Here is a 26,606-nt window from a genome sequence, read left to right on the forward strand (position 1 = left end):
CCCTGCTGTCTCTGATCCTCTACTGGGGATGTACTGGGTCAATAAAGAGGTTGCTCTTTAAAACATGTTCTAACTACATTAATAGCTCCAACTCACTATAGTCCAGATTGAAATTACCGTGCCATGGAATTTCCCCTGAAATGTTTTGTTTTTTTCTTAATGTGACTAGACTAGATTGAAAGTAGTGGGAATCTGAGAGCCAGATTCTCAGCTGGTGCAGACCAGCACTGTTGTGTTGGAAGGCTGGCTCAAGGTAATTTTCCAACAGACAGAAAGGTTTCTGTTTGGCTTTGGCTAGGTTAGGATTGAATGTGTTTAGTTAGATCACGTTAGCTAACATATGTGATGGGTGTGTCTCCACCAGGAAAAAGGTGTGTTCTTCCCAGAAGGTAAAATCCTAATGACAAAGCAGTTTGTAGTTTTCACGTGTGTCAGCAGGTCAAGTTAAAGCCTAGGCTCATAGGGTACATCTACACTCCATTAAAGAAAACCCGTGGCACAGAGCAGCTGTCCAGAGTCAGCTGTTTCAGGCTTGTGGGGCTCAGGCTGCAGGGACTGTAAAATTGCCATGTGGACATTCAGGTTTGGGCTGAAGCTCAGGCTGTGAGATCGAGACTCTCATACCCTGGGCTCCAGCCTGAGTCCAATGTCTACACTGCAATTTTATAGCCCTGCGAGGCCAAGTGCTCGGGGCTCTGAGACTCACTGCCATTGGTCTTTTATCGCAGCATAGACCTTAGGCCTTAACGTGTGTGAAACCTACACATTGCCTTGTCCTCGTTAGGATTTCACCTTGAGTTAACTAACAAATGTTTCAAGTACACACCTTTTCTCCTAGTGAAGACACCGGCTTAGTGAAAAGTAGGGAAGGAGGGGGAGATTGGGATGATAAGGAAAGAGAAGAAGCCATCTTGGCATCCATCACTGGACAGACACAAGGGGCCAGAGCTCTTGCAAGCTGAGAAAGATGGGTCCTTCAACAAAAGGGGTTGGAGACTCTGGGACAAAAGATTGGTAAGAAATCTATCTTGAACCAAAGCTGTAGCTCATTAAGTCTTAGCCATTAGAAACCATCTTTTTATTTTTGTTTGTAACTCTAATTTTATTTCATCCTTTAACCTATGCTCTTTTGTTAATAAACCTGCTTTACCTTTAATCTAAACCAACCCAGTGCTGAATGGAAGTAATTGTTAACTCCAGTTAATGTGGAAAGTGACTGGGCATTGTCTGTTCAAAGGAGCAAACCAACCTGATTATCCCTCTGAATGGTCCAGAAAAGGGCTGGACTTTGCAGAGCACATGGTTTGGGGAAAATGTGGGACTGGGGGGAGTTGGGGTTATCTTGCTAGGTATAACCAAACCCAGTGGAAACTGGAGCAGGGCTGTTGTGTTGTAGGCAGGCTGCTGGGATCGGAGCGCTGAATCGGGATTGCACAGCCCACAGACACTCGGGGAACTACACGTTCGTCTGCTGGCTGTTGGTGTCTGGGCTGTTAGCCACAGCAGCAGAGCAGTTAGGGCACCCAGGGTTACAGGGCAGGCAATGACACAACCCCTCACTGGTCTGGGTCGCACCCCACAACATGGCGGTCTATGACCACAGATGAGAATTAAAACTCCTCTTTAGCTGAAGATTGCTCCCTTTGTTTAGCATGCAGCCTTTCCGAGCGTGCAGATGGCAGTCACGCTTGCACTCCTGAGAGCAGGTTCAGTCGGTCACACCTGCTATTAGTGCCCTGCAGCAACAGGGCAAACTAGGAAGCCTGGAAACAGTCACTTAAATGTTCAGTATGCAGAGCCGTGTGAAAAGTTTAATAGAGTAAAACAAGGGCACGCCAAGGCCAGCCTTAGGGACAAACTCAGCCACTCTCTGATTTGCTGTATGTTAGATAAAGGTGCAGCCTGTGGAGACTAATGACTAACAACCTGGAGTCCAAGTCTTACCAGAAGGGACCATTGCGATTGTTTAGTCTGACCTCCAGAGAGGCCATAGAACTTCCCTGAATGGATTCCTGTGCGAACTAGGGTAGATCGTTTAGAAAAAATGTCCCATCTTGATTTTAAAATTTCCACTGATGGTGAAAATTCCCTTCACTGGCTCTTTGGAGGCCTGGGGGGGGGGGTTTCAGAAGCACCTGAGGTCAGCTGAACTGTAACCCCTGACTTTCCTGGGAGCAAACTACCTCTGGGAGCAGAGTTGGGCCAACGCTGAGCGCTTTGGAAAGTCCCACCCTTTATTTGTCTTCACTGCAAGCAAGTTTATCCAATGAGCTACTTCTAATTCCTCTCTCAAGGGAGCCAGCAGTACAAACGAATTCCGATTGTGGGGGCTGCATCTGCCAGAGAGGTGTCTATCATTATACACAGCTCCAAATCCAGGCATGTTGGTTGTGTTGCTCTCAGTGTCACAAAGGGGGGTGGGGGGGCTTTACCAGAGTGGACCCGGCTGGCTTTGACACTTCTCCCAGCTTTCTATTCTTTTTATGGTTGCATTTTAGTTACTGTCACGAACCAAGTATACAACGCCATATTATCCCCTGGGGACAAGATGTCTTCAGCAGATTTGAACATCATGAAGAAAAGTGCCTATGCAGCAGTGAAAGTGGACCCCGACGGAGACTATTATACCCCCGGCACATTTGAACTGGAGCGGCTCTTCTGGAAAGGCAGCCCAAAGTATACTCACGTCAATGAAGTCTGGCCTAATCTCTACATCGGAGATGAGTAAGTGATAAACGCAACCCACCAATGGAGCCACAGGGGTTCCTACCCCACACTCTGTTAGCCAGCACATAAGCTGTTGCTGGCAGCCCAAACCAGTGCTCAGTATAGGAATAAGGCAGCCTCAGCCCTTTTCAGGATACACAAAAGCAAAGATTTCCCCTTCTAGTTTTCAAGCACCACAGCCCAAAGAAAAGGTTTTCATAGCCATGTAGGCATCTCTCCTTACCAAGGATTACAGTAATGGTGCAATAGTGACAGCAGGACAGGCTGCAGCATTTGTGGGTAGTCATGTACTATTTTTAGATGGTTAATTTCAAGGAGTAATTTGTCATTTATTACCAAGTGACAGTCCCTCTGTCATGTTGAGTGAAGGGCACAGGCTGAGTGCACAGAACCATGGGTGGGACTGGCTTTAACCTGAAATGGAATTGTTGGAAGTGATTGAAGAGTCTTCCCAAAAGCTGGAAGCATTTCAGTGTTGGTAAGTCACAGCCTGGCTGGGGGCAGGGGAGTGTGTCAAGGAGGAACAGGGGGGCTCTTGTGCATTAAAACTGTCCAGGCATTAAACAAATTTGTCCTTATTCATAGGGCTAGGCTACTTTGAACTCGTTCTCAGCTGCAGGGTGCATCTCACTGCTCTTAGCAAATGAACGTGAAAGCACAGGATTAATCTGGAAATGGCTATAATATTCTGTTATACAGAACTGGCTCCATACACAGACAATCAAACCTGTCTGCAGAGCAGGAGAGCTTTTCTTAACCCTTAGGCACTATTGGTCGAATTCCCATTTTCCCCCTACTCCCTTCCCTAATGGGATATTTATTTTACATCATTACTAAAAGGCAAAAGCTGCAGCCCCACCAACTCCGAAGTATTCATAATATTTTTAAAAGGTCCTAAATTCATCTCCTGCCAGATTATAAAAGTGGAAAGATAAACAGCTTTTTAAAAAAGTTATTTGAGTCCCAATATTGTTGACCAATTAATTCTGTGGCACCAGAAGCAATAGAAAGACCCACCTGAGAGATCTGGGCTATAAGCATCCAGAGGCTAACACTTTACAGAAGAATTTTTTCCCCCCCCAAGTGTGGCGATAGTCTGGCCAACAAGCTCAGGGACAAGGGGGGGAAGTGGGGAGTGATTTTTGTTTCATGCTAGATTTTTTTAACCCAAGATTCAGCAAAAGCAAAATGGGCTCTGTTAAATTCACCTGGCACTTTCTTTTCCCTTCCGGAATTATTTTTAACGTAATAGGTGGAAGTATTCTTCACTTGTCTTTGTGATGAGTCTTCAACTCTGCCCCTTTGAGCTGGTGCAGAGAGGCCCAAGTGGCCAATCAGAACATTCAGGGTCCCTAGACACAGGCCACCATCTACCAACGGTTATTTTTCCAACCACAATTGTTTCTGTAATTCTGCCTTGTTACACCTCGAATTTGAACATCTATAAGATAAATGCTAAGTATAAAGCACTTGTCCACTAAAGCAATTAATCAGGGAAACAAAACAGAAGCCCCACTACTTTACATGAGAATATTCAGAGATACGTTGTTCACTTAGCTGGGGTTGGCTGTTGAGAGAGTATCTTTTGGGGGGCAGAGCACACTAACTCCTAAGAAAATGGGGCAAGCTTTTAAGAATAGGTGGGAAAGGGTCACATGATGGCAGCACTGCAGGTAAAAGCCATTGTGTCAGAAGACCTTGCTAGCCCATCCCTGAAGCATGGGCTTCACAATGAAACATTTTCCCCACACTATTAGAGGCAGGGAAAGAAAGCCATATGAGAAGGAGAGATGACTGAGGATCAAGGGGGAAAGGAAAGAAATAAAGGAGGAATGGAAACAGATGAGGCCCAGCTTCACTAGGCTGATGGCCCACAAAAAATTAATTCTTTAGCTAGGGCTCCAGTTCACATAGGGTCCAGCCTCCAGTCCTCAAGGATTTGGGACATGAACTGATCACCAGGCAGGACTCTGGCCCCATTACTGGGACAAGGTGGCAGTTAGGCATTTAATTCTAAGCAGATGAAGTCCAGGATAATGGGGCCATAATAATCCATGTATACACAACTCCACATGCTGGCACATTGGCAGTGCTGCTCTCAGTGTCCAAAGTGTCTTTATTAGAGTGGAACTGATTTGCTTTGACACTTCACCCAGCTTTATGTTCCCTTTTAGTTATTTTTATGTCCTACGCCAGGGGTGGCCAACCTGTGGCTCCGGAGCCACATGCGGCTCTTCAGAAGTTAATATGCGGCTCCTTGTTTAGGCACCAGCTCCGGGACTGGAGCTACAGGCGCCAATTTTCCAGTGTGCTGGGGGGTGCTCACTGCTCAACCCCTGGCTCTGCCACTGCTCCTGCCCCCATTCCACTCCTTCCCCTGAGCCTGCCATGCCCTCACTTCTCTCCCTCCCCCCCCACGAGCCTCCTGCATGCCACGAAACAGCTGATTGACGGGGCTGCCGGTGGGTGAGAGGCACTGGGAGCGGGGGGGAGCTGATGGGAGGATGCTGGCATATTACTGTGGCTCTTTGGCAATGTACATTGGTAAATTCTGGCTCCTTCTCAGGCTCAGGTTGGCCACCCCTGTCCTAAGCATTGAACACAAGATAAGCCCCTTGGGACAAGATGACCTTATTTGTGACCAACAGCTTCCGCCCTCAACTCATCAGTGAGCCTCGTTTTAGGGCCTGGTTGAAGAACTGGTCACCAAATAGCTACTGTGGAAAAGGCAACAGATGTCAGGTTCATTTTGGATCCTTATCAACCAGGCTAAATTAAGGGCTGCCCTTAGAAGAATTTAGTGGCATGCTCATTACAAATCAAGTGTACACACACATACAGAGTTTATCTTCAGAGCCTCCACATCTGGGCCTCATTCCTGCCTTCTGCATTTATGAGGTTAACAGCCACTGCTTATGGAAATGCCAATTAATTATCCTGACTACATAACCACAGCATTATTCTAATGCAACACAGGCTATCATGGAGCCCTGTGAGGCCACTCATTCCTTTTGTTACAGGACTCCGCTGCAGCTGTTTCCCAGAGGCAATGAAATCCTCATGAGGCCTGTCAGGCCCAGAATAATCAAAGCCTCAAGTTTAACATCCTGTGTTCAGCTCCAATTGAAGTTTTCCTCCAGCAAGTTCTAAAGACTTTTAAGACCAGACCTTGGAGACGATAGGAGCCTCCCAGTGACAGGAACAGAAATAGGCTTTTGGTTCATCCATGACCAGGATTAGTAACATGTAGATCATCTTCAATAGGATAGGGAGCTGCTTTGTTTTGTTTCCTTCTTTTAACAGCACTGTTTGATGTGAGGCACATGTCTTCTTCAGGTGGCCTGGTTGGCTGATCCACAGCCATAGGGTACAACCAAAGCACAAGCAAAACTGGTGCTCAGAGGGAAACCCAGCTCCTAGTGCAGAGCCAGAAAGTAGAGATGGTAGCTGCCAAATTGCCCATCACTATGGCTGTGATTCTGGGTTAGATCCAAAACTAAAAAAGGCCCATTTTCTGGTTCCAGAGTACCATTCACAAGCTTTCAGCTAAAGATGATGGTGGTCTCCTAAGATCTTGGCCTCATCTGACCTCATCAGACCCCAGCTCTGATTAGGCCTCAAGGTCTGAACCCTAGCCAGAACCTAATCTATATCTGAACACTGTCTCATTGGCCTGTCTCTACCAAAAAGAGAAACTAATCAAGAGATCCCTCCTTACATAATACATTTTAAGACTAACTTCCAGCTGCAAAGCAGAGTCAAACTCCTGTAGGTTTGGTGAAAGGGAGCCTTCTCTATAGTTCAGCTGGTAGAGCTGACAACCATGCTTGCTACCAGGGGTGTGGTCTGAGAACTGACTCAGGCAATTAAGTGTGCAGGTAGCGCACATGGAGAGATCATCTAGAAGATAGGAGACTGTGCTAATTAAGCACACAGTGAGTGTTTAGCCACCCATTGATTGACTCCCTCCCCTTCCTGAAGGATTTTGTCTGGCAAAGTGATGTGGCTACGTATCAAGAGAAATGCCATTTGGATTAGTTCAGAGGAAATCAGATGGGAATTGGCTCAGTGCAATGCACAGGTACTTCACACTGTTTAGAACATATGAACTCTTAGGACATCCACTGGTATTAATCACATAAAAATAGAAACATTCCAGGTCGTATTGATAGTGACCCAGGAGGTAGAAATATGTACACAGAATGGAGAGGGTGTGGGATCATTTTATTTTAAAAAGAAAGAGACACACATGTTGGAAGGTTTCATTGTAATATTAGTATAGTCATCTGCCAGTCTTAGTGGAGGCTTTATGAGCTGGAAGGTAAATATGTAACTCTATACAAAACAATCTCTCAGGGACAAAAAGTGATGATATGGACTTGAGCTTTAAATGCCAAGATACAAGCAGCACTGGCAGTTTACCCTGACAGTCCTCCTCACAAATCATTTTGGTCTCCAGCTGATTTGCAACAGTTGAAGCAATAAGGAAGAGTGTCAAAGTCTGAAATTAATTGTCTATGTCAAAAATGTTTCAAAACTCTCATGCTTTTGATGTGGGGAAGGTTAAGAGGAGTTTCCTTGCCTATCACAGCATCTACAAAACCTCAGTCAGTGGATTTGCTTTGGGCACTGGATTGCTCAGTGAACCCTGGCTTTCCCCACTCAGCAACTGATGAGTTCCTCTGGTTGTGAAGAACTTGCTAGGTAGTTTGCAGAGGGGAAAAAATTGCTCCAATTCATGCATCTGTGAAGACAAGGCAATGCCTTGTGGGGGACAAATGCTACATTATCTCTACTTAATCTGCAGCCAGCAGTGCTACTCTAGATGCAGGAGAAGTTGAGGAAATCTCCCAGTATTAGTGGAGATTGTCAACAGCTGCCTTAGTAATGGCAGGTTGCAGACCACTCTTAAGGAAACAGAGGTACTGTCTATATTCAGGAATTCCTCATTTGACACTGAACATCTGGCAAATTAGTGCCCTGCCCCTAGCCTTCCCTTGGTGGTTAAAAATACTTGAAAATTTATGAAAAGACAATTCCTTCCACAGTATCTCATTGCCTCAGATTTTCTTAACCCTTGTCAATCCGAGTATTAACTTGAGTATGATACAAACTAAGAAAGCAGCTGTTCGTGTTGCTCAATGATCTCCCTCAAGTGCTGGATAACAGATGAGTGTCCATAATGCTATTAGATACACCAGCTGCCTAGTGAGATAGCACTGACTATGAAATGCTGTTGACTTACCTGGGGGCTATAGGAGGAGTAGATAGTGTTGCTCTGTGCATTTCTTGTTGAGTGATCTCAGAGGGTAGACTTTGCTTCCTGCAGGGCACTCAGAGGTTTTCACCGGGCTCCATCTTGTCCCTCCCCATTTAACACGTGTGTGAGGCCATTGGGAGGGTGAATGGAGAATCATGGTGGTGTCTTCAGTATGTGGATGACACCTGGCTTGTGTTTCTGTCTCTTCTGACCAGATGGCGCGGTTGAGCATCTTCCCCAGTGTCTGGCTGAGACTAAAGCACGAATGAAGGCTGGGTTGTTGGTGCTCATGAGTGAAGTGCCAATGAGAGTGGTGGCGATGGTGGGTTGGGGTAAACAAGAGAAAGGGAAGGGCAGTATTATTTTATTTTGCAATAAGGGTTAGCTAACTGTTGCTGGGATGAAATAGAATTTGTAGCAGGACTTGTCTTTTTGCTATGAACTTTTATTTTAAATGAAGATCACAAGCTTGGATGGGTACCATCTTTTTGTCCTTGTATAAATCTTAAAGAAATAAGTACTATTCTTTGAAGAAATGGCTGCAATTGAATTATATTTTTGATTGGGCCATTTCCCCCCAACTCAGTACTAGGCAACATGTTCTGAGGTGTGCATATAATCTAAAGTAAAAAGGGATTTCATCTTCTATTTCCCCCATATGAGGGTCATTCCCATCTCAAGCACCCCCTTTTGTCACAGAACTTTACAAACACATTGATGGGTCCATCTGCCTCATATTCCACTATAGAGGCCCTGATTTTGTAAAGAGCTGAGCCCCTGCTTAAAGGTTTTGCTGCATAAGGATGGACTTGAGCACACGCTTGACTTTGAGCATACACTTAAGTGCTTTGCTGAATCAAGGCCACCGTACCCAGTATATCTCTTGTTATTAAAAGGCCTGGTGGGTTTTTACTCAGGGACCCAAACTTTCCTCAATGCCTCCCTTCCTAGATTGAGATGTATTGTCACTTTCCTAATTATCTCCCAATACAGTACTTCACCTTCCCTGCTCTGAAGTGCATTCAAGGCAGACATTGAAGATCATAATGGCTTATGCCATGTAAAAAGAAATCAAGCGCTAAAACCCAGATGGCCCAGAAGAGTAAAATGAAAGCGATTGGAGGATGTCAAATGCTGATAGTTTCACCTACGCTGGGCATTTAGAGCGAACTTTTCCTGGCATTGTGGCTTTATGTTCAATTATTACCAGAGAAATAGAAATATCTATCACATTTACAAGGCAATAGCATCACATAGGGAGGGAGTAAGACAGAAAACTCTTAGCTGGACTATTAAACTCGGGTGGAGAGCTAATTGCAAGAGGAAGAACTTCTGTATCATGTGCTAGCTCAAAACAAATTAAAGATTGAATTATAAACCCTTGAACAAGGTTTATAATTCACACTAACAGCCTTTGTGTGGCCCTAGCTCACTAGCTGCCTTACCCAATTGGTGTTGGGAGGTATTCATGTTTTACATACTCCTTTCTTTCATCTAAAATGCTATTACTACAGTAGCAGTGGAAGAAGAAGATGGAACAAAAGGAAACGCACACACCTTGTGATCTACCCAAGAGTTCTAATGATGTTAAAACACAAAGGCACTAAACTATGAACTGAGATTTTCACAAGTGACTCATGGTTGTCGGTGCTTCTACAGGAACATCTACACCAAAGGTTTGGGTTGTGCTGTAAATCAACCCACCTGCTTACCGATTATCTTGAGTTAATTGAGATGCTTGTACATTCTAGTGTGTGCCCTGCACAAATATTTGTTCCTGGTCATGGTTGTGTGAGCTACGACTGGGAACACTATTTGCATTCAGAAATGTGCATGAGCTTCTACATCAGAATTTACAATCATGTTAGTTATCTCAAGATCATTGGCAATCAAAGCGACGAAGAGTCCCGTGGCACCTTATAGACTAACAGACATATTGGAGCATGAGCTTTCGTGCCTGAATCCCCACTTCCTCAGATGCAATCAAGTCACTTCAGTTAAAGCAAGACCAAAACCTATCACTACTATTTATTATTTTAGAACCTAGGAGCCCCAGGTACAGACCAGGATCCCATTGTACTAGGTGCTGTATAAACAGGAAAAAAATGGTTTCTGCCCCAAACAGCTTAGAAACTAAATATAAGAAAAGAGACCACAGATGGAGACAGACAGATGGGGGCATGCAAGGAAACAATGAGACATTATTAGTCAGTATGATCGGCAGTGGTCTCACCTTGCCAGCAGCCTACCTGTTGTAAAGGGCCTACGGTTGCCAATTTGGTTGGACGCATTCCTGGAGCTTTCATCACATGACAATCTTTAGTTAAAAATTGATCTTTAGTTCCTGGAGACTCCAGGGCAATCCTGGAGGATTGGCAACCCTAAAAGGGACCGATTATCAAAGGGCTAATCTGCAGCACGTTCTGAAAATTCTTTACGATATCTCAAGTTGGGCACTCAAAATCACTAGGCACTTTTGAAAAATCTTGGCCTGAGGACCTGATCCTTTGTTACTATGAATGGCAAAACTTCAGTTTAAGCCAATAGGAGCAGGTTATAAATACAGAACCTCTTGCTAGCGGAGGGAAGAGGTCCTGTTAAGGACCTAACACAGCTTAGTTACTGGAAAGGGAAATCACACCATTTAAGCTTGCTGGAGCTCTCTAAAGAAGAAAGCAAAACAGCATACGAGGTGGAAGCAGTGGCTGTGGAGTGATTTAACCATTTATATTTTTCACAAAGATAGTGTGCTCAATGCTGTACAGAACAAAGGCACAAAGTCCTGGCCCTGCAGAATATGCAACGTACTAGAAATCATAGGAAAAGTTCCTGGTATAAGCCTTCTACAGAAATTACAACTAACCCTTTCAGACGGAGGCAGCCAAACCCATATTGAGGCATCTAAATACATAGTCTTACCTGCAGAGGTGCAGAGAGCTCACAACTGGATCTGCAGGTGTGCATTCCACTGAAAGTCGGGCATTTATTAAGGCACCAGTTCAGTAAAGCGTATGCTTAAATTCCACTGAAGTAAGTGCAATCTAAACACATGCTTAAGTGCTTTGCTAAACTGGCATCTTAATGCCCAGAAATGGATCTGAATGCTTAACTTTGAGCACTCACGTTTGAAAGTTTTCTAGTTTTAGCAGCTAAAGAAGGAACGGTTTGATCTGGGCCCATATTAAACAACTGGTTATGGGACAGGCACCAGTGGGAATAAATGGCCTTTTCTGTGGTAACCTTGCCTGCAAAAGGTCAGTTCTGAACTCGAGCAAGTCCATAGAAGAGCACTCAATACAGCAGAGTTTAAAGCAGTTGACCCGAGAGGCTAAGCTAAGAGGAAGGCGAGGATGACAGACAATTTAACATCAGCCTGCACAAAGCACTAAAGAGCACGATAGAGAATAATCCTTCATTGGCAGGATGATGGTCTAGACAGACCTCAGAATGTCTCTTCTGTATCTTATATCTATGATTAATTCAGAGCAGAAGAGGGACTCACAATGATAACAGATTTTGTTTATCACACCGTAAGCATTTGTAATGTTTAAGATGGATCAGTTGCTCCTCTTCATCCAATCTCAACTGACAGAATGGCTACATGAATAAATACATACCCAATATGCCTCTGCTAATATAAGGGGTTAGTCCAAACTGATCAAGAAAAATTATACTAAAGCTTCAGGACATAAGATAGTCAACAGCAGGCATCAGGAAGGAACTCCATCCTCTAGCCCCAGCCTCAAAATATGCTTGCCCACGACGCCTTGGGAAAAAGGAAGGGCAAAGAGGAGTACTTTCCACTGAAACTTCAGGTATTGTCTATTGCCAGGATACTGCAGTACGTATACCAGTGGGCAGCTCCAATAGCATAGACCCCCATGTCTGTAAATCTAAAGAGCCCTGGGAGGTTTCATTTAGGTACTGTAAGGAGAAGTAGAATGGAAGTGACTATGCAGATATAGAAATACCATGCTAATCTGGGAGTGGCTATGATAAACCCTGTGTTAACCCTTGGGCTTGCCCAGAACACACTAAATGTTTTCCGGAGCCTGAGCAGACGCTGACTTATCTGAGCACTGATGCTGTTAATAGAAAAGCACTGTGCCTTCACTCTGACAAATGAGACTCCTGTGTGCTCACTAAACATTACGGCCACTGAACACTTAAATGCGAGATCTCAGAGCCCTGCAACGCACTATAACTAAGGCTCTCTACTGGTATAGTATCTGCATCTAAGGGCTTGTCTACACTACAAAATTAGGTCGGATTTATAGAAGCCGGATTTATAGAAGCCGGTTTTATGCAGCCGACTGTGTGTGTCCCCACATAAAATGCTCTAAGTGCATGAAGTCGGCGGACCGCGTCCACAGTACCGAGGCTAGCGTCGACTTCCGGCGCATTGCACTATGGGTGCCTATGGGTACCTATCCCACAGTTCCCGGAGTCTCCGGCGCCCATTGGAATTATGGGTTGAGATCGCAATGCCCGAATGATGCAAAGCAGTGCCGCGGGGGGTTCTGGGTACATTGCGTCACGCACCTCCCCCGCCGTCACAGCAACGGCAGACAATAGATTCGCGCCTTTTTACCTGGGTTACCTGTGCAGACAACATACCACGCCAAGCATGGAGCCCGCTCAGCTCAGCTCACCGTCACCATATGTCTTCCGGGTGCCGGCAAACGTGTGACTGCATTGCTAAACAGCAGCAGCAGATTACTGCCTTTTGGCGGTAGACGGTGCAGCATGAGTAGTAGCCTTCATCGGCGCTCGGGATGCTGGTAGCTGTGGGGCTGGCAGCCGTAGGGCTGCATTGCACCAGCCCCTTGCCTTTTGGCAGTAGATAGTTTATTTCGACTGGTAACCGTCCTGTCAGTATTGTCTGCTGAGCATCCAGAAGAGGCCGAGGGCAATCTGGGTGCTCAGCAGATCTGAAAGAAGAGCTTTCCTCAGGTCTGAAAGCAAGTAAATTTAGAGGTTGCCTGAAATGCTCATAGACTATTGTAGCCTGAGCGCCTTTACTGAGCCTTCTGGCTACTGTACAGCAGCAACCCCTTGCCTTTAACCGTCCTCGTTGGACAATGATGGTTACCAGTCGTAGTATACTATTTGCTGCCAAGTATTGGCTGCCAAGCACCCAGAAAATGCCGAGGGCTATCAGTCATGCTGCACTGTCGTCTTAAGATGTAAAAAATAGATTTGTGTTTTATTCATTTCCTTCCCCCCTCCCTCCGTCAAATCAACGGCCCGCTAAACCCAGGCTTAGGAGTTCAATCTCGGGGGGGGGGGGCATTCTGTGTGACAGTTGTTTGTATTTCTCCCTGATGCACAGCCACCTTTCTTGATTTTAATTCCCTGTACCTGTACGCCATGTCGTCAGTCGCCCGCCCCTCCCTCCCTTCTTCCCCTGGTCTTTAGATACTAGTTTCGCGCCTTTTTTCAGACCAGACGCCATAGCTAGCACTGGGATCATGGAGCCCGCTCAGATCACCGCGGCAATTATGAGCACTATGAACACCACGCGCATTGTCCTGGAGTATATGCAGAGCCTGGACATGCCAAAGCAAAACCAGGAGGACCAGCTGAGGAGGAGGAGGCGATTGCAGCGCGGCGACGATAGTGATGAGGAAATTGACATGGACCTCTCACAAGGCACAGGCCCCAGCAATGTGGAAATCATGGTGTTACTGGGGCAGGTTCATGCCATGGAACGCCGATTCTGGGCCCGGGAAACAAGCACAGACTGGTGGGACCGCATCGTGTTGCAGGTCTGGGACGATTCCCAGTGGCTGCGAAACTTTCGCATGCGTAAGGGCACTTTCATGGAACTTTGTGACTTGCTTTCCCCTGCCCTGAAGCGCCAGAATACCAAGATGAGAGCAGCCCTCACAGTTGAGAAGCGAGTGGCAATAGCCCTGTGGAAGCTTGCAACGCCAGACAGCTACCGGTCAGTCGGGAATCAATTTGGAGTGGGCAAATCTACTGTGGGGGCTGCTGTGATCCAAGTTGCCAGGGCAATGAGAGGCCTGGTGATATCAAGGGTAGTGACTCTGGGAAACGTGCAGGACATAGTGGATGGCTTTGCTGCAATGGGATTCCCAAACTGTGGTGGGGCGATAGACGGAACCCATATCCCTATCTTGGCACCGGCGCACCAAGCCACCGAGTACATAAACCGCAAGGGGTACTTTTCAATGCTGCTGCAAGCCCTGGTGGATCACAAGGGACGTTTCACCGACATCAACGTGGGCTGGCCGGGAAGGGTACATGATGCTCGCGTCTTCAGGCACTCTCTTCTGTTTCGAAAGCTGGAGGAAGGGACTTTCTTCCCGGACCAGAAAATAACCATTGGGGATGTTGAAATGCCTATCGTGATCCTTGGGGACCCAGCCTACCCCTTAATGCCATGGCTCATGAAGCCATACACAGGCAGCCTGGACAGGAGTCAGGACCTGTTCAACTACAGGCTGAGCAAGTGCCGAATGGTGGTGGAATGTGCATTTGGGCGCTTAAAAGCGCGCTGGCGCAGCTTACTGACTCGCTGTGACCTCAGCGAAAAGAATATCCCCATTGTTATTGCTACTTGCTGTGCGCTCCACAATATCTGTGAGAGTAAGGGGGAGACATTTATGGCGGGGTGGGAGGTAGAGGCAAATCGCCTGGCCGCTGATTACGCGCAGCCAGACACCAGGTCGGTTAGAGCAGCACAGCAGGGCGCGGTGCGCATCAGAGAGGCTTTGAAAACTAGTTTTGTGACTGGGCAGGCTTTGGTGTGAAACTTCTGTTTGTTTCTCCTTGATGAAATCGCAGCCCCCCCCCCACGCACCCGGTTAACTCTACTACCCTGTAAACCAAGCACCCCAACCTCCCCTACCCTCCCCTCTTCAAGCACCACTTGCAGAGGCAATAAAGTCATTGTTACTTCACATTCATGCATTCTTTATTAATTGAGCACACAACTAGGGGGATAATTGCAAAGGTAGCCCGGGATGGGTGGGGGAGGAGGGAAGGAAAAGGACACACTGCACTTTAAAACTTTAAAACTTATTGCTGTGGAAATCATCTAGGGTGGAGTGATTGGGTGGCCGGAGGCCCCCCCACCGTGTTCTTGGGCGTCTGGGTGAGGAGGCAATGGGACTTGGGGAGGAGGGCTGGTGGTTACAGAGGGGCTGTAGCGGCGGTCTCTGCTCCTGCTGTTGGTTACAGAGGGGCTGTAGCGGCGGTCTCTGCTCCTGCTGTTGGTTACAGAGGGGCTGTAGCGGCGGTCTCTGCTCATGCTGTTGGTTACAGAGGGGCTGTAGCGGCGGTCTCTGCTCCTGCTGCCTTTCCTGCAGCTCAACCATACGCAGGAGCATATCACTTTGATGCTCCAGCAGCCGGAGCATCGACTCTTGCTTTATGAGTAAAAGTTGACGCCACTTCTGCTCTTCAGCCCGCGTTTCAGCACGCAACTTCTCCTCTTGAGCACGCGATTTCTCCTCTTCAGCCCGCGATTCAGCACGCCACCTCTCCTCTCGCTCATATTGTGCTTTTTTAAAATCAGTCATTGACTGCCTCCACGCATTCTGCTGTGCTCTGTCAGCGTTGGAGGCAGTCTGTAGTTCAGTGAACATTTCGTCACGCGTCCTTCGCTTCCTTCTTCGAATATTCACTAGCCTCTGTGAAGGTGAAACATTTGCAGCTGGTGGAGGAGAAGGGAGAGTTGTTTAAAAGATACATTTTGGAGAACAATGGGTACACTCTTTCACGTTAGATTTTGCTGTTCACATCACACAGCACATGTGCTTTCGTTACAAGGTCGCATTTTTACTCTTATATTGAGGGCCTGCCGGTTTGGTGTGAGAGATCACTCACGCAGTGCCAGGCCACAGATTTCAGCTTGTAGGCAGCCATGGTAAGACACAGTCTTTTGGCTTTTTTAACCTTGTTAACAAGTGGGGATGGTTTAAAACAGTACTGCTCTCATTAACCATACCAAGCACCCGTTGGGTTGGCCATTTAAAATGGGTTTGCAATGTAAAAGGAGGGCCTGCGGTTTCAGGTTTAACATGCAGCACAAACCCAACTAACTCCCCTCCCCCACACACCCAATTCTCTGGGATGATCACTTCACCCCTCCCCCCCACCGCGTGGCTAACAGCGGGGAATATTTCTGTTCAGCAGAGCAGGAAGGGGCACCTCTGAATGTCCCCTTAATAAAATCGCCCCATTTCAACCAGGTGACCGTGAATGATATCACTCTCCTGAGGATAACAAAGAGCGATAAGGAATGGATGTTGTCTGCATGCCAGCAAACACCGGGACCATACGCTGCCATGCTTTGTTATGCAATGATTCCAGACTACGTGCTACTGGCCTGGCGTGGTAAAGTGTCCTACCATGGCGGACGGGATAAGGCAGCCCTCCCCAGAAACCTTTTGCAAAGGCTTTGGGAGTACATGAAGGAGAGCTTTCTGGAGATGTCCCTGGAGGATTTCCGCTCCATCCCCATACACGTTAACAGACTTTTCCAGTAGCTGTACTGGCCGCGATTGCCAGGGCAAATTAATCATTAATCATTAAACACGCTTGTTTTTAAACCATGTGTAATATTTACAAAGGTACACTCACCAGAGGTCCCCTGTGTGCCCACAGGGTCTTGGGTGAGTTCGGGGGTTACTGGTTCCAGGTCCAGGGTGACAAACATATCCTGGCTGTTGGGGAAACTGGTTTCTCCGCTTCCTTGCTGCTGTGAGCTATCTATGATGTTCTCTCCATCCTCATCTTCCTCGTCCGCCGAACCCGCTTCCCTGTCTCCAGTGAGGGACTCATAGCACACGCTTGGGCTACTGGTGGCTGCACCCCCTAGAATGGCATGCAGCTCCTCGTAGTAGCGGCATGTTTGCGGCTCAGCCCCGGACCTTCCGTTTGCGTCTCTGGCTTTGTGGTAGGCTTGCCTTAGCTCCTTAATTTTCACGCGGCACTGCTGTGCGTCCCTGTTATGGCCTCTGTCCTTCATGGCCTTGGAGATCTTTTCTAATGTTTTGCCATTTCTTTTACTGTTTCGGAGTTTGGCCAGCACTGCTTCATCTCCCCAGATGGCGATCAGATCCCGTACCTCCCGTTTGGTCCAGGCTGGAGCTCTTTTGCGATCCTGAGACTGGGACTGGGACTGGGACTCCATCACGGTTACCTGTGCTGATGAGCTCTGCATGGTCACCTGTGCTCTCCACGCTGAGCAAACAGGAAATGAAATTCAAACGTTCGCGGGGCTTTTCCTGTCTACCTGGCCAGTGCATCTGAGATGAGAGTGCTGTCCAGAGCGGTCACAATGAAGCACTGTGGGATAGCTCCCGGAGGCCACTAATGTCGAATTCCGTCCCCCCTAACCAATTCCGACCCCCCTAAGGCCGATTTTATCGCTAATCCCCTCGTCGAGGTGGTGTAAAGAAACCGGTTTAAAGGGCCCTTTAAGTTGAAAGAAAGGGCTTCGTCGTGTAAACGTGTCCAGGCTTAAGTCGACTTAACGCAGCTAAAGTCGACCTAAACTCGTAGTGTAGACCAGGCCTAAGTTGGTTGCAGTGTTGTTGTAGCTGTGTTTGTCCCAGGATAGCAGATGCAAAAGCTTTTGAGCTACACAGATCTCTTCTTCAGGTCCTTTGTAGCTCAAAAGCTTGCCTCTCTCACCAGCAGAAGTTGGTCCATTACCTCACCACCTTGTCTAATATTTGCATTTAAGGCATTAATTTCTGACAGTCTCCTGAGAACCCAGTCAAGGAAACAGGAAAATTACATCCCAGATGAATGTTGCAGTGTCAAATGTTAATATGTCTGTCATGTGACCTATTGTTTGGCATTGTCTCTGTTCAGAACAATAACAATGTACATTGTTTAATTCAACTGCTATTTATTAGATTGAGCTGCATTTGCAGAATCCAAATTTGAATTTACCTCTCATGGACAGTAAATCTTTATTTTTCCATTGACCCTGACTACAATGTGGCCCTACTTGCTATTCAGCAAGGATTCCACTTGCAGGGGTTCTGAGCACAGAATTTTTAACTGAAAGCATCATTTCATTGCGCGCGGGGGGGGGGGGGGGGGGGTTTGGGAACCACGACAAAACGAAACCTGAAAGCAGAATCTGTGTTTCACCTCAGGCATGGCAGACTCAAGAGAGTAGGCTAAGTCACTTGCCCTGGCCTTCTCCCCAGAAAACTATTTCATCTTCTTTTTAAAGTCAGGGTCAGCTTTAGAATCATAGACTATCAGGGTTGGAAGGGACCTCAGGAGGTCATCTAGTCCAACCCCCTGCTCAAAGCAGGACCAATTCCCAACTAAATCATCCCAGCCAGGGCTTTGTCAAGCCTGACCTTAAAAACCTCTAAGGAAGGAGATTCCACCACCTCCCTAGGTAACCCATTCCAGTGCTTCACCACCCTCCTAGTGAAAAAGTTTTTCCTAATATCCAACCTAAACCTCCCCCACTGCAACTTGAGACCATTACTCCTTGTTCTGTCATCTGGTACCACTGAGAACTGAACTCTAGGCACCGTTCCAAGCATGTGCTTGGGGCGGTACTTTTCAAGGGGCGGCACTTGGTTTGTTTGTTTGTTTTTGCTTCGGTGGCGGCACTCCACCCCCCCCTTTTTTTTTCTTTTTTTGCTTGGGGCGGCAAAAAACCTGGAGCCAGCCCTGTTTAAACTATCAATCTTTTTGATAGTATTGTAACGGAGTTACTCTGTGCTCGCTAGGTCTCTATGTGGGGCACATCTACACGGAGCCCCCAACGAGCGGGGCACTCAAGTTGTATGAACTGTAAATAATTTCTCAGTTCACTGGCAATTCTGAAAAAAAAATTACCATCTTGGGTTGATCTGAAAACAAATTATTTTTGAAATTTTCAGCAAATCAAGTAGTCAGAAAAAAAACGGTTTTGGGTCAAATGAAACATTTTGTTCAACATCGGCTGAAATGTTTTGATTCTGAGCGTTTTAAATGTTTTTAAATTTATAAAAATAAAACAAGTAAATTTTGAAAGTCATTTTGAATCAAAAAACGTGAAACAGTTAGTATAGAAATGAAATGTTTAGATTTGTTTGGAATTATTTTTAGTTTTATTTTCCTCTGAATCAGTTTGACATATTCTACACAAAGCCACAAAATGTTTCAGTCAACCAAAATCCGCATTTTTTCCCAAAAAATTTCAGTCGAAAAATTTCACCCAGTTCCGTGGCTCCTCCTAACCATCTCGGGAAGTAGCTCTGAGAGGAAGTTCAGGGGGGTGAGCATACTTCCTGCCTGGGGGAGTAGATGAAAGTGTGTTTGAGCAGTAGCGGCAGCAGGAGACTGCACTGACTCTGGGCTCTCCTCCAATAACAATGCTGTGTCTCTATTGTTCACTGAGCTCGCGGCTGTGTAATTGTTCTGGGGACTCTGCTAGATTGTGCTAACCCACCAAAACAAAGAGCCCACGGTAACAACAGTAGAAACTGACCGTACAGTCTTACCATGTATAAAACACACAGCTTATTAGACACTGCTGCCAAACAATGCTCTTGTGTGGGAGCAATTAGAGCTATGTGCCTTGATGCAGCAACAGCTCTTCTGCATCCCTCAAGGAATTCTCAACCACACTTGTGTGCGCTTGGGTACAGCGGAGTACAATTAGAATTTCCTTTTTGTATCTGCTAGCCAACAGGGTTAGGAAGAAAGGATAAAGGATTCATATTAAAAACATAAGAACAGCCATACTGGGTCCTTACAATCTTTACAGGGCCCATCTGTTTGCTGGGTGTTTGTACAGCGCCTAGCACAGTGGGGCCCTGATCCATGACTAGGGCTCCTAAGCACGAGGGCCACATTAATAATAATAAATAACAATAGGTTGTTCTTATCAACAGGTTTACTGAAGGTTGGACTGCCACTAGTCCTGTCCTCAGCACGCCTGGGTGCCCAAGCATGGAAAGGGAAGCATTAGCTTTGCACATCCCGACCAGTTTAAGAAGCTTGAATATTTTCAGTTTCATTCCCACCCCCACCCAATAGATTCCCCCTCATCCCAGGCGCCAATTCCTCTTCACTCCAGAAGTAGGAAGTATCCCCTTTTACTTCTCTAAAGAGGTTACAGCTCTAAATCAATGGCTGATATGTGACCTTCGGGTATAGTGCTTTTGTCTTGAGACACCTTAACGTGATCCGTTAGTACATGGCAGCAAGGAGGAGGCTGACAGAGCTTCTAGACCCTCTGGACACATGAGCATGAACAAGTTTTTTCCTCTAAGTGTAGAAGGGAAAAATCCTAGCGGTTGCATTTCTTTCAGAGGTAGTAAGAGCCATGTGAACCCTAGCTGAATTTAATCCTCATTTGTAACTGACTCTTTGATTAGTCCTGTCATATTAAATGCTGGGAGAGAATGTGTCAGATGGTTAGAGCCAGGGAGTGGGAGGAAGGATTAATGGGTTCTATTTCTAGCTCTGCCGCTCACTCAGTTTGCGACCTTGGACAAGTCAACTTAACCTCTCTGTAGCTCAAGTTTCCCCCACTGTAAAATGGGTAGAACCAATAACAGCTCACAGCATATGGCTGCTAGGCAGCTCAGTTTGTTTGTGACATCCTGGGATGAAAGGTATTGTGTAAAGGCAGGGGATCAGACTGTTTTTTTGAAGTATCATCAGTGTTGTTGTGGTTTATCACTTGCGAAATAAGAGAAATATTTCTGAGCGGATGCAGCATGAGAGAGCTCCATTCACACACCTGACAGTGACGTTTGTTTAACAGGAAAACTGCATTAGATCGCTACAGCCTTGAGAAAGCCGGCTTCACCCACATCCTCAATGCAGCCCATGGCCGGTGGAATGTGGACACAGGACCAGATTACTACAGTGACATGGCCATTGAGTACCATGGGGTAGAAGCAGATGATCTCACCACCTTCAACCTCAGCCAGTTCTTTTATTCAGCTGCTGAATTCATTGAAACTGCACTCCAAGATCAGAGAAGTAAGGAGGGGGCAGAGTACGGTCAGAAAGACCTTGTTTGCTACAGTTGATCTCAGTGCACGAGTATTCATCAAAAGTAGCCACTCCCAGGGGGTGAAACAGGCAGAGACAGTCAAGGACCACCGGCAGAGGACAAACAAGCAATGGCTAATAATGGAGCTGGTCATTTCGGGAAAGTCAATGCTGGTATAGGGTTCAGGTCATCTCACAGCCAGGTCAGCCATTCAAATCAATGGGATTTGGTAGCAATCCAAGAGTCCTTACCTCCTGATGGGCCAATGTTAAGCAGCTATCTCCCTGGCAGACAGGTGTCCCTAGCACAAGCAGCACTCATTTTACACTCCTATGAAGCAAACAATCTCAGGAGGAAAGTTGTGAACTCAATGGGCCATGGAGCTAGTCTGCCATTCCTAGAGGTGGTCCCTTTCCAGTTAGCTGTGAGGCCTATTAGCAGGGTATCTGCCCAGGCTGTACTTATCCTGCATATGTAGGACTCCAGTCTCCAAGCCTGTCACTTCAACATTTCTTACACTAAAGCATTAGGTTTGCTATAGAGACATATCAAAGCACTTTAGTACTTTTGCCATCAGATCATCTCCAAGCTGTAACAGGGATTTATTTTTGTCAACTTCCAAGCCGTAGGAGACTGAAATCACTTTGACAGCACAGATCTGGAAACATTAGTTAAAGCCTTTGTAATTTCCCAGCTTGATTACTACACTTCATTATTTGCTGACCTCCAGCAGCGTTCTAGCTAAGGGTTTAAGCTGATGTGAAGCACCACAGCCGCGACCCCACACTGTCTTTCAACATTTACTCCGGTTCTTATTTTTAAAAAAATCTCAACAGGGTGTTTTACCAGGAGCCAGCAGAGAAACTTAAGATCCTCCTGCTGACCTACAAAGCCTTTAATATCAGAGGGCCACATATCAAGTTTCCAACCTCTTGTCAACTTGTGTTCTTGGCTGTTTAGATCAGCAGCTGCTGGTTACCTGGCATACCCCCAATAACCAGCCAGGTCTTAAGCTTTCAACAAGTACAGTCCTCAGCTACAGAATTTGCCCCTGTTAAGGCAGAAAGACAATAAATCATCACTATTTTAAAACTGAAGTGCCAGTAGCATTATGTGTTGCTTTAAGATTTTATGTTCTTAGAAGGAAGAGAGGTCCATAGGTGAAGGAAGCTACTTAAAATTGACAAGACTCCACCCAAGTACTGCTTCTGGAAAGGGTGGGGAATAGTTAGATTTTCTGGGTGGCTGAAAGCGTCTGATCTCTAGCCTCACTTCTAATCACATTCCTAGAGAGGGACTTAGGCCTAAAGAGCTCATCTACACAAACATGTAGTTTGTGGCAAGCTGGGGTGTGAGTCTAGCCCACACTACCCTGCCACAGATTAACTATCTGCGTGCTCCCTGCTGACATGCGTTGAGTTCATTAGAATGCTTTGCTCCAGTCTTCTTTAAAAAGGGACTTGTTAACAGTTCTTTAGAGCACTTTGAGCATGTGCCAGCAGGGTGCACCCGGACAACTAGTCCACAGCAGGTTTGTGTGGGGTACAGTCACACCCCAACATGCCACGAACAAAATGTTTGTGCAGACAAGTCCTTAATAGCTTTCACTTCCCCATCCCGCAGCCTTCCCTTCCTGTTCCCGCATCACAGCATGAAAAACATGGTAAACACACAGAAGTCAAGAGAGAAGGACTGTTTCAACAGCACTACATTAAAGTGCACAAGCAGGGTCTACATGGACCTGTTAGTGCACAGCACACTAGTGCACTTTAGAAATCAAAGCCCTGTCGTGCGCATTGCTGCTCCATATAGACAAGCCCTGAGAAGTCTAGTGTGCCTTGTGTACTGATAAACGGTAGGGGGAGAGACTCAAAGCAGTTTGCAAGGCTCAAGCTTCAAAGCTTCCAGTTTAAAGGCTGTATCAAACACTCATGAAGTCTTGAGGCTCGACCAAGCATCAGTGCAGCAATGAAACAGAAGCCCGACTCAGAGAATGGAATGATTCACTTATTAAAAATACTTCTGAATTCAAGAGTAACTAAATGTGTAACGCTGACACTTCTGTATGTAGCTGTTCTTCTGGCTGCTGCATTGGTAAGGTGTTTGAATAACAAGGACAGAGAGTTGTTTTGTTCTTACATACACTAGCGATATATATAAAGATAACCATTGCCTGTAGTAGCCCTGGAGAAAAGAGGACAAGAATGCAAATAAATTCATGTTGGGGAAACAAGGGGCACTGAATACATATTACTCATACTGCAGCCAAGTATGGCACCATTAAGCCTCACCTTCTTGTCCAGATGGGGATGGTCATTTTAATGCATTCAGTCAAACATACACTTGCAATAGATTTAGGGCCTTTTTTTGCTGATACAGCGGTTTCAGAAGTATTGAAGTGTGCATTTTCCCCATTCAAATAGTGGGCTACAGACATAGGACATGTGAAGAGATAAGAGGCAGTTAGCCAAGCAGCACATACTCCCATCAGTTCAAGGGATCAGCCTTAAAGAAAGCTTACACAAGAGTACATAACTACCCTGTTCGATAAAGACCAGTCTCTGTTTAGCCACCTAGCATAGCAAGCTGACACTTCTTTCATATGCTTAACTTAATTCCAGGCATCCTAGGAGTATAACCACCCAGCATGTTTGTCTTGTTAATGCCCCTCAGGTTCCTAACCCAGACTTTGGAGTAAGTAGTACAGAAAGGATGGTTCAGGGGCCAGGGCACTAGCTTGGGAAACCTAGGTTTGATTCTTTGCTCTGCCACAGACTTGCCGTATGACCCCAGGCAAATCACTTAGTCTTTCTTTGCCCTGGTTCCCCATCTGTATGATGGAGATCCTGACCTCCCAGAGGGGTTGTGAGGATAAATACAGTAAGATTGTGAGGCATCCAGATACTATGGCCATACAAGGAGCTTAGCAAGATAGATTAGCACTCCAAAGCATTTGAACAGCAACACACAAACAGGCATCACTTCACCCACCCACACACTGCACAATTGGGCCCTGCAAGACAGGGAAAGTTCCCATCTTTATGGAAAGACCTCCAGGATCTTTAATGTTCACGCACAGCAGACAAGTTCTCCATCCTTGCTATTTCCAAAGAGACATGCACATTTTTCTCCCTCCTTTACATGATATAAAATACAGGTTCTCCTCTTGCCACTGATGCGCAGAAAGTTCTTCTCGGTTTCCCAGCTCCCCAAGCAAAGCCTTTATCCCTCAGCCTTCCCCTCCTGTCAGTTATTTACTCCACCATTCTGCCCCAGCCCATTTAAAAACCGGAGGCTCGAGCAAGAGTGAAGGGCTGAACAAATGGGAGTTTTCATCTGTTTCAAATATTCAGAGTAATAATAGAAGGGATTATCATTCTCTGTTATCAGTGAGGCTGGAAATCTGCCATGATGCCTCTACAACTATCTGCTGGGATTAGGATGCAAGCTGTGACCATTAATCCCCTTGTGCTGGCAGTTCTTGATGTGTCCATGACACAGCAGTGCTGCTCCTGCCAGGAAATCATTCCCTCCACTCCCAGCATCAAGGAACGAATTGCTAGGAGTCGAAGCCTGGCCCCACCGGATGTAGCCGACAAAGTAAAAATGCCTCTGGCCTTGCAATGGTGTTTGTGGTGTTATTTGACCATAGGAGGTTGTGGTAGACAGAACTTCAGATGCTGCCTTTATCAGGGTACACTGATTTAAAAAAAAACCCAAAAACTCCATGGCAGCTAGTCTCAGAGCCCAGGTCTATGGACTTAGGCTCCTGGGGCTCACACTACGGTGCTGCAACTAGTAGCGTAGACGTTCCTGCTAGGACTGGAGCTCGGACTCTGAGACCCACCCTCCTCGCCAGGTTTCAGAGCCTGAGCAGGATCTCTCCTGCCATACACAAGCCCGAGTCGGTCGACCCGGGCTCTGAGACTTGCAAAACTCCACCCCAGCTTTTCTCCTTCCAAGGTTTTGTAGCCCACAAGCCTTTGCATCAGTTCCTGCAGCACATGGAAGGGCCCAGTACCACTCACTCTCCTCCACCGGCCCCTGGCTGCTGCCAGTGGGGGACATCCCACTCTCATTCATTTGCCTTACAGCAGCCCCGAGAGGCTCTGGCAGAGACTGACACCTCATTGTGCTAGAGCTGCCTATACGCAGTAAGAGACAACCCCGATCCCAAGAGCTAAAATCTAACCAGACAAGACGAACAGGGTGGGATGAAAGGAATTGTCATCCCCAGATGAGACACAGGGGGATTAAGTGATTCGTCCAAGGTCACACCAAAAGTCTGAGGCAGAGCAGGGAACTAACTACTGAGTCATCCTTCCTCTCTGGCCCCTGGTATTCATAGACTCCTAGGACTGGAAGGAATCTTGAGCGATCATCTACCTGCACTCATGGCAGAACGAAGTATTATATTACTAAGTATTGGTAGGGAGCAACTGGACACATCCTTTTCATCCTCCTGGAGGGCATGAGTATCTGGTTCATCAGGACCTCGCTGGCGCTGGACCTCTGCCTCCTAATTCTGCCCTCCACTCAGAGAGCACACACTCCTTGATTCAGCAGAATGAGTGAAGCACAGTAAATCATGGATCAGTGGGAGCCCAATAAAGGGGAAGCTGTAGCTTGGCTTAGCTGGTTACCTACTGTCGCATTGCAGCCCATCCTGCCTGGCTGTAAATTGGCAATCCTCCAGTTAAAGCGTTAGGAGATCCAGATTCTATAATGGGACTCACTGGGTGACCTTGGGCAAGTCACTTGACCTCTCTGTGCTTCACAGTCCCTGCCTGTACAAGAGGATGGTATTTACCTGCCCTGCAAGGAGGCTGTAAAGCATATTAATGGCTGTGAAGCACTAAGATCTCTGGGCGGAAGGCCCGAGAGAAGGGGAGAGTGTTTATTATTGGTAAATCTGAAAGCCTTCTCTGTATTTGCTCTCTTCACTTGTGCAGACAAGATCTTGGTTCATTGTGCCATGGGACGCAGCCGATCCGCCACCTTGGTCTTGGCTCACCTGATGATTTACAAGAACATGACAGTGGTTGATGCCATTGAGCAAGTGCTGCAGCACCGATGCATCCTCCCAAACCGTGGCTTCCTGAAACAGCTGAGAGAACTGGACATAAAGCTGGCTCTGGAGAGGACAAATGCCAAGAACGGCATCCAAGTCAATGGAGAGGAGCATGGCACAGAGATCTAGCATTCCTCATGCCCTGGGGTTACTGGAAAAACACCTAGCAAGAGAAAACTGGAGTTGGAAAACAATACTGTCAAAAGTCCTTTGTTATAAGTCCAGAGGGAAGAATCAATAGCATCTGAAATGCCTTAAAGGGAATCTCAGGTTGGAGACAAGATAAATGGAGAGCGGAAGCAATCTCGTTAGGGAGCGTAACACAGAATCCCCTCATTTTAGTGCTGTTCTTCAGGGCTCTGCTGTACAGAAGAGAAAAAGGCGGGACTTGTGATGGAAGGCAGTGGCTCTATAAGAGCTATAAGGGTGGTGCCCAGTACGTAAAGGATCGGGTAAGCGTGCAAGTCCATGAACTGCGATTCAGGCCCAGCTGCTCCTGCTGCCCTATTACAATAAATGTTGAACAGCTGTTATTTTAATACCATTTGTGAGGG

General features: G+C 46.5%; 1 protein-coding gene across 1 annotated transcript; it reads left to right on the plus strand.

Moving 5' to 3' along the window:
- Positions 1-2,548: 2,548 nt before the first annotated feature.
- Positions 2,549-26,181, plus strand: LOC135881705 (dual specificity phosphatase 29-like). Its single transcript, XM_065408386.1, has 3 exons — positions 2,549-2,724; positions 20,748-20,968; positions 25,934-26,181. The coding sequence occupies exons 1-3, from the start codon at positions 2,549-2,551 to the stop codon at positions 26,179-26,181; spliced, it is 645 nt and encodes a 214-aa protein (XP_065264458.1).
- Positions 26,182-26,606: the final 425 nt, after the last annotated feature.

Source organism: Emys orbicularis, chromosome 7, assembly GCF_028017835.1.
Source record: "Emys orbicularis isolate rEmyOrb1 chromosome 7, rEmyOrb1.hap1, whole genome shotgun sequence".
In the NCBI taxonomy this organism is placed as follows: Eukaryota; Metazoa; Chordata; order Testudines; family Emydidae; genus Emys; species Emys orbicularis.

What these genes read in the sequence shown, in the direction of transcription:
- LOC135881705 (XM_065408386.1), top strand. Translation starts at nt 2,549, where the DNA reads ATGTCTTCAGCAGATTTGAACATCATGAAGAAAAGTGCCTATGCAGCA. An exon ending in AATCTCTACATCGGAGATGA is followed by an intron (nt 2,725 to 20,747) that starts GTAAGTGATAAA and finishes TTTGTTTAACAG; the next exon opens with GAAAACTGCATTAGATCGCT. An exon ending in TGCACTCCAAGATCAGAGAA is followed by an intron (nt 20,969 to 25,933) that starts GTAAGGAGGGGG and finishes TCACTTGTGCAG; the next exon opens with ACAAGATCTTGGTTCATTGT.